Raw genomic sequence first — 8238 nt, 5'->3', positions numbered from 1 at the left:
AGAGTTGACGCATTGGAAAAGACTCTGATGCTGGGAGGGATTGGAGGCAGGAGGAGAAGAGGACGACAGAGGATGAGATGGCTGGATGGCATCACTGACTCGATGGATGTGAGTCTGAGTGAACTCCGGGAGATGGTGATGGACAGGGAGGCCTGGCGTGCTGTGATACATGGGATCGCAAAGAGTCGGACACAACTGAGCGACTGAACTGAACTAAACTGAAGATTAGGCAATGAAAATAAGTTTGTTGCTATCTCTCTTCTATAGGACAAAGCACCCATTTCTAATACAGTGTTTCCATGTATGAGAGATTATAATAGTGACCTTAAGACCTCTATATGATGGAGGGCAGAACAATGTCACTAAAGGCCAGTCCGGTTTGGAAGAGATAGGAGAATAATGCTTTAGAGAAATCATCTCATGACAAAGATATACAGAAACAGTCAAAATTTATTTTAGAAGAGGTTTTCAATTTTTAAATAATACAAAAATAAACAGCTATTTGTTTCAACACTTACAGTTTACATAAATTAATTTAATCATAGTCTGAGGCACCAAAACACTCATATATTCCAAATTCCCAGATTCAGTCATTCAGATATTTAACAAATCAGTTTTTTTAAAAAATCAATGAAGGTAACAGTTTTTTTAATACAAGCTCTTCTACTATTGACTCTTTATTAACCATAAATCATTTAAACATAAAATCCTGAAAATTCCCCTGAGTTATTTCTCTTTAATGAAATTTCATTTTTCTCCCTTTGCCTAACAGGCATACCTGTTCAATTATTTACATAAATACTGATTTTCAGTGCATGATTTAAAAATATTAAGACCCACAGTGCTTTGTAAAGAATGTTTCTCCAGAAGTTAGGGGTGAATGAATTAATGAAACATCCACAAGTCCTTCAAAAACGTACACACTGTCAGTGTCAGCACATCCAGGGTAACGAGACAACGTTCTCTGTGGGCTGGTGAGTAGGTAAGCCTTAAAGGCGAATTCCAACTTTCCATCTCAGTATACCAGAGTTGGATTCCTCACATGTTTTCACAAATCTTAATCCAAACACTAATGTTATAGTAATAATTTGGAGAGGTAATCCCACAAGATACACTGATTCTGACATAATGCCAACAAAGAACATCATGTAGCCTTAAACCCAGTTTATAATAGTCATCCTAAGAAGACATAATAGCTCTCAATAAATTAATATACAGTACCAGAAAATGTCAACTGACAATGAGATGTGGAAAAGAAGCATTGTCTCCCTGGGAACTATTCAGCAATTATTTGCTTTTAAATGAGGAAAGACATTAATTAGAATAGGAATACGTTCTTGGTGTCGAGAACCCCCTAGAGCTTTAAGGTATTGGGCTCTTAATCAGGTTATAGTTTATTTGTAAAGTTCTTTGCCTTTCACTTAAAATGAATGTATACCTTTTTGTAAAGGCCTTTTGTAGTAGTTTTGAGCTGAGGATTTCCTGAAAACTTGCATAAGTTCAGGTAAGAAAGTACAGGCAGAGTCCAAAAAAACACACTCAGACCTTAAAACCAGGAAAACAAAATAGTCGAAGTAAACTGATCTGAAAATGGCTAAAAGGAGACTGTAAAAGGACCAGTGAGTAGACAGCTGTTTCTCAGGCATCATAGGAGACACCCTGGAAATATGATAGTGTCGAAATGTGCAGCATTTTGTCATCTTGCAACAGCACTTACATGTTCAAACTTAGCTTTTGTTCTTATTATAAGTTGAAATTCAAGTAAAAAATGTCATACTCATTTCCCATTGGATTGTACAGAAGAATGAAAACTGCTTTCCCCTTTAACTTGAAGAAACTTCGACATCTTTAAAATCAACATGAAAATCTTCACAAGCATGACCCCCTTTTTCTCCTTAACAGAAGATGTTAAGTAACACAAGGAGTTTCATATAAATATTAAATAATTAAGTTAAAAGAAACAGTTCATATAAATAAATAAATATGATCGCTAGGCTTCTACAGTTCGGTTGAACGTTCCTTTAGTAGGACTGTGGGGTTGATATCATCTAGTCCAGAGTGGGAAGAGCTTGCATTAATGGTGACCGTTTTGGTGAGGTGTGTATCTTGAACACTGAATGAGGTAAAGGGACAGCCTTTCACGTTACTGCAGATGAGAGACTGAATTGAGGCAGTGTTGATGATTTTAAAACCTACTTCTCCACCGAAAGTGCTAGGCTTCCAGTACTCGGGAGAGCATATAGGATTACCCATAAGTCCTTTCAGGGAGAATGGTGCTCCAGCTTCTACCATGGTCTCCCCAAAGATGGCGTCTGGACGGGGCTTCTCTACCAGAAGGGCGGGATAAAACTCCATGGCATCTATGTCTCCATAGAGCGCTTCTAACTCTGCAGCCATTTCCTTCTCTCCTGTGAGGGTGACAAGGACAAAGATACAACCAATGTCAAACTTTTGACAAAATGAGGAGTTTTACCCCTTCGCTCAATTTGCTTTCAATTTCTCTGTTGTTTCCATTTGGCCCTTGACTCTTTGAAGGAGTTTAGAAACCGTTTCCCACCTGTAAGTTCCTCAAATGATTCATAGGGCTTCAGCAGAAAACGTTTGCGATACTCATTAAAAGACTGGTATTTCATCTCTCTGCTCTGATCAATTGAAGCCTTTGATACTTTCTCTACTGCGACTGGAAGATTCCTACCGCCAGCGACCTGTGGAATATGAATTAAATTGTAGAACACATTAATTGAGTTTTAGGCATATGTAAGATTTTTTTTTGTTTTCTTTTTTTGGCCATGCTAAGTGGCCTGTGGGATTTTAGTTCCCTGACCAGGGACTGAACCCAGCCCCTCAGCAGTGAGAGCAAGAAATTCTAACCACTGCACCACCAGGGAATTCCCAAGATTTCTATTTTAAAAACATCCCTTGAGTGCCAAGTAGGTAAACTGAAGCTACCAGTGGAGACCTAAACTATAAGTTTGGAATATTTATAGATTATTTCTATGATTTAGATTATAATGGTAAAATTATATTATAATCAAGATCATATAATATTAAATATATATATTACACAGCCTTCTTATTTCAAGGAAAGATTACTAGCAATAATTAATCTTTCAGTAAGTTTAAGAAAAATCTTTCCTGCAGCAGACATTCTAGTTACCAACCAGTCCTTTGTTTTATTTTATTTTTCACTAATAATGCTTACCCTGCCAGCCCTTTGCCTGGTGAATGATTCAACAAACTGAGTGAGACCATGTTCCAGTAAGACAGAGTTGTTATAGATAAACTGCTGATAGTTGTACTCCTGACCATCAATCTGAAAGACGTCAGGCAGAAGGGGATGCCAGTGGTAGAGCGTGTTAAACTCAGCAGCAATACGGTTCTGGTACTGGAACTGTTGGTTGAAAAGCAGCTCTGGGTCAAACTTCAGTTTGAAGTGATAGCCACTCAAGTGCTGTACGTAGTCTTCAATCACAATCTTAATAGTTTCTCCTACAGGCACAAAATAAAAAATTGAAAACATGAATTCTTTCTGCTCACAGATGTTCAAGCAACTGAAATGCAACTGGTCATTTGGCATTCCTATCTAGATTTTCTTTTCCTCCATTGAGAGGTAGGTGTCTGAGCAATCCAGCTGAAGGACTGAATGAATATGGAGCAGGTGATTGTACATGCATGACACTCCCCCAGAATTATATTCCTCCCAAGCAAAGGAAACAAGTTAGTTTTCTTTGAGGAAGAGGATTTTCTTTAAGTGATTTGCTCTTCTTGCTTACCTATCAGGATTAGCCTGCTTGTCTGGAACAACTGCTCATCGCCCCATTCTGGATGCTCTTGTTTAAGCACATCACACACTCTGTTGTGTTCCCGCAGCCAAATGGTGGCATACATCATCAGACCAGGCACCAGACCAAAGACTTCCTGGCCCACAGCAAACTTCAAGTGTTCAGGAACATGAGGCGGGTAGATCATTTCGACCTGCGTATCTTTGACTGTGGGAGGATACATCTCTCCATTAATCATCTAAAAAAGTATCAGTAAGAAGAGGTAAGAAACAAATTTTCATCATTAGAGATTTGGAACATAGGTGGGTGGTGAGTGGTAATGAATTCTTAATATTTAAATGGAACAAACCTGATATTTCATTTTTCCATCCTTGAAAAGGCGCAGCTTATGCTGTCTCTCTAAAGATTCACCATAAATGTGACTTAAGTCCACCTAGAAGATTATGGAAAAATTTTGATTTGCTACTGAAGTTGTTCTTATGTAAAATGCCTAGGATGGATTTATTACTAGATAATGTGATGATGTAGTTTGCTTTAAAATTTTCAGTAACACATTTTTTTTCACAGCCACAAAATAATAAATTAACTTGCTTATCCACTAAAAATAACCCCATAGCTTATAAATCTAAATGTCTCCTATTAGTGTCTCATATGGAGCCTGTATAAGAAATTTTCACTCTAATTATATGATATTTCTTTTAAAAAGCAGCAGAAAATGTTTTGATATAAAATACTTATTCATTGAAGCTATGTCACTGAAACCCAAGAGATAATAATGCTGCAAAAATCTCACCTTATAATATTTAAGGCAGCATAATCAAGGTAACAAATTTTTTTGAAGACAACTTTTTTGCAGATCCAATATTTTAAACTAAAAATATGAGTCAAACTACAAATAATAATCTGTATATACGTATGTAAGTATGTGTTATGTATTTTTTTATTCAACCAGTGAGATAAAATGGAAACTCCATTAAGGTTTTTACACATAGAACTTGATTTGCTACAAATTCTCATTTAACTCTGTCTCACCCCATGGTTCTTTCCCTTAGTGAAAGCTGGTCCTCGTTCAAAATCTGTCTTGAAAAATTGATGGGTGAAGTGCTGGGCAAAGAATGCAAACATCAGATTTGTGCCCTGGGGATCAGGAATGAACTTTCTTCTTAGAAGTACTTTTTTCACAACTTCTTTTGAATCAGGAAGCTCTTTCCTCCCTATAAAAAATGAGAAAGCCAAAATAAGAACCCATCTATATATTTAAGGAAGCGGAGAGTGAACTGTCAATTTACTAGGGTCTTCTTCAATTACAGGAAAAATACAACTTTGAACAGGATCATATTAATGGAAGTTCTAAGATATAGGGGAACAGCCTCTTACTGAATAATCTACTTTAACTAGTATCAATTCAGTTTTAATGAAAGAATTTGAGAACATATGACATTATACCAAAATGTCTGGGCTTCCCTGGTGGCTCAGATGATAAAGAATCTGCCTGCAAAGCAGAAGACCCAGATTCGATACCTAGGTTAGGAAGATACTCTAGAGAAAAGAATGGCAACCTACTCAAGTACTCTTGCCTGGAGAATTCCATGGACATAGAAGCCTGGCTATCCACAGTCCACGGGGTCGCAAAGAATCAGACACAATTGAGTGACTAACATTTTCACTTTTTCATACCAAAATGCCTATTTCCTTCCATGGAATAGTTTACATGGACTCACAATTTCAAAAAATATCCAGAGATATACATAAGAAGGGAAAAAATGGTTTTATTAACAAATAATCATAGTTTGGGATCAAAATTTCTAGGTATCAATCCAATCCCAGTTACAGTTAATATAACTCTGTCTCCTCTCACTCACCTTTCACACCCATGGGTGTTGGGCAGTCATCAGGCACAGGAGGAAGAGCTCTGGTATAATAAGACAGGTTAGAAAAGGCTTCCCAGCTTTTATAGCTGTAGTGCACATTATAAGTTGGCGGACTCTCAATCAAATGTGATCTCGCTGAAATTTTAGAGGAAAAAAAATGTTATTTGTTCCCATCCACAAGGCAAATCAATGCTCATTTTTATTGTATAATGTACAAAGTGGCACTAGAATAAATTTAATTTAATTAATACAAAGATACTCTATTTTAAAGCAATCATACTTTAAAGCCTGCTACTGGTGCTCAAAACAGAGGAAAGAATGATGCATTAAAAGGCATCTTTGATAAAGTATATATTCTTTACAGAAGATGTTTTGGTCTAGCCATTTTCATTTTTTTCAAATAACCATCCACTTATTGTTCAAGAGGCCCATGAGCAAAACGTCTGTGCTTGACACTCACATTAGAAATAAAAGTTACTTTCTTGCCGACCCCAATCCAAATTATTCATTTATTTTAATGGGTGCAATTCTGTGCCCCATGGCCATTCAATAAACAACTGGACCAGGCATCTTTCACAAACTGTGGAGAACAGTGAAGGTCAGCAGAAGCATGCAGTATTTTAAGTAGAATTCTGCCTGTGAGACAGAACTTTAGAAACTTCAAGGGATTCAGATGTCAATATTTTTGGCCATTAAGATAGTAGGCAAACTAAAATGGTATATTTAAACATGTTTTGAATTAAGTTTTAAAATCTAAAATTTGTAAAGTACACTTCTCTTTGAGGCAGCTGAGAACACTAGAAAGTGATGTGTACTTACACGTCAACACATATCTCATAATCATATTTCGCAGGAAGGAGATCTTATTGACAATGTTCCAGACTCCTTTGAAGTGGGTAAGTATGTAGTGCACTGTGTTGGGAGTGGGTTTCAGGAGTAATTTTATTCTTGTCAGAAATTCGGCTGCAATGAGAAGAAAAAGAAATTAACGGGACACATTATAAGCACAATTCTGTAAAATGATAACTGTATATACCCCATTCCAAATGAGGGCACTCAACAACAAACTTACGTGTGGTACAGTTTTCACCGTAGAATCCTGTTCGGGTACAGTCACATTTATACTGGTCAAATCCTACACTCATACATACACCTCGATTCTGGCATGGATGGGAACAGCAAGGGTTTGCTACAAAAACAGTACAGACAGTGAATGAATAATTTTTCAGTGTCAATCTTAAGCATTTAATTGCTTTACTTACTATGAGTCAACTTCACAATAAAAAATTCAAGAAATATACAGGTAGTCATGGGAAAACTTTTTTTTTTTCCCCGACTTGCCTCACAGAATGGTTATAATGTAGAAATACCAACTTCCTTTTCTAAATAAAGGTAACAGAATATTCCACCAGGGAAATCATGTTGCTAAATTTTTCTTAGAAACTTTAGATGCTCAAATTAGCCTTTAGAAGAGGCTCAAAGTAGGACTTTCAAAACTAAAGTGAATAGATCAAGTATTTTAATCAAACTTTGGGGTTTTTTTTTTTTCCTACTTCTTTCTTCTCTGTCATAAAGCTGGATAAAGATCTGGAGGAAGAACATTCTAAGTTGAGAGGAAAACAAGTGCAAAGGCCCTGAGGCATGCCTGACAGCAGGAGAGGGAGAGCTGGAAGCTAAATTCAGAAAAGGTGAAGGCAGATCCTTCGGGTTTTATGGGAATTTGGGTTTTATTCTACGTGTCAGGAGAGATCATTGAATGATTTACAGTATTAAGGTGGCGTGACTTAATTTACATTAAAAAAAACGACAAAAACCAACTATAAAGAAATTTGCAAAATAAAAACAGCTTGCTTTTAAGCTATTCTGTTTATCTTAAAAAAACAATCTGGTATTCCCTGGGACGGGAAAGCACTAACTAGGGAAATTGTATAATACAATTATTTTCATTCAATAGCAGTTAGGTGCTATACAAAAGCACCTCACATATATTGATCAGATCTTCTTGTGACAACCTGCAAATTAGTATCCCCGTTCCTATTTAGCAGATGAGAAAAGATGGGTGCAATAACTGGCCCATGAAGATCAGAGCTGAGGGCAAAGCGGGGCTATCCGTCCGGACTCGGCCTCTGAATTCTGGGAGTATTTATAGTACCTGGAGTTCCCGGGAGAAGTCTGAGCAGAAACTCAGCCCGGGTGGACGGAGCCGCGGAATCCCGGGCACAGGCGCCAGGAACTCACTCACCTGCACCGCTGAGCGCTACGGCAGCGCAGAGCAGCAGGGCCCGGGCGAGCATCTCGGCTGCGGGCGGGGCGCGGGGCCGGCGGAGGCGTGGAGGTGCGCGGATCGGAGCTGCGGGGCCGGAGGAGGCGCTGTGCGGAGTTCCGGGGCGTCCTCTGACGTTCACTGCGAGTCCTTTGACAACTGGAAGCTAACGGAGAGGACCTTCCTTTTATGCGTGAAATAGCCCACGTGACGGCATGACTGTTTCTTTCCGCCTTTCCTTCCCCCCTTCCAAAACTTTTCCCCCTCTTTCTACTTAAACAATTGCGCAAGACCCGGGTTGGGGTAGGATTTCTTTTTTTTT

General features: G+C 38.2%; 1 protein-coding gene across 1 annotated transcript in view; it reads right to left on the bottom strand.

The window, feature by feature from the left end:
- Positions 1-432: 432 nt before the first annotated feature.
- PTGS2 (prostaglandin-endoperoxide synthase 2 (prostaglandin G/H synthase and cyclooxygenase)) overlaps positions 433-8238 on the bottom strand; it is an 8167-nt gene continuing 361 nt past the window's right edge. The window contains exons 2-11 of the mRNA XM_010853066.1: positions 7896-8082; positions 6726-6842; positions 6473-6616; positions 5645-5788; positions 4815-4996; positions 4132-4215; positions 3774-4020; positions 3203-3489; positions 2558-2705; positions 433-2408 (exon numbers count right to left, since the gene is read on the bottom strand). Of these exons, the coding sequence (XP_010851368.1) occupies positions 1999-2408; positions 2558-2705; positions 3203-3489; positions 3774-4020; positions 4132-4215; positions 4815-4996; positions 5645-5788; positions 6473-6616; positions 6726-6842; positions 7896-7947 (1815 nt within the window). The 5' untranslated portion in view covers positions 7948-8082 and the 3' untranslated portion in view covers positions 433-1998. The remainder of the gene's footprint in view (positions 2409-2557; positions 2706-3202; positions 3490-3773; positions 4021-4131; positions 4216-4814; positions 4997-5644; positions 5789-6472; positions 6617-6725; positions 6843-7895; positions 8083-8238) is intronic.

The sequence above is a fragment of the Bison bison genome, unplaced genomic scaffold, assembly GCF_000754665.1.
Source record: "Bison bison bison isolate TAMUID 2011002044 unplaced genomic scaffold, Bison_UMD1.0 scf7180017864322, whole genome shotgun sequence".
In the NCBI taxonomy this organism is placed as follows: domain Eukaryota; kingdom Metazoa; phylum Chordata; class Mammalia; order Artiodactyla; family Bovidae; genus Bison; species Bison bison.
The sequence above is the reverse complement of the archived record's forward strand: the minus strand, read 5'-3'. Positions and strand labels throughout refer to the sequence as shown.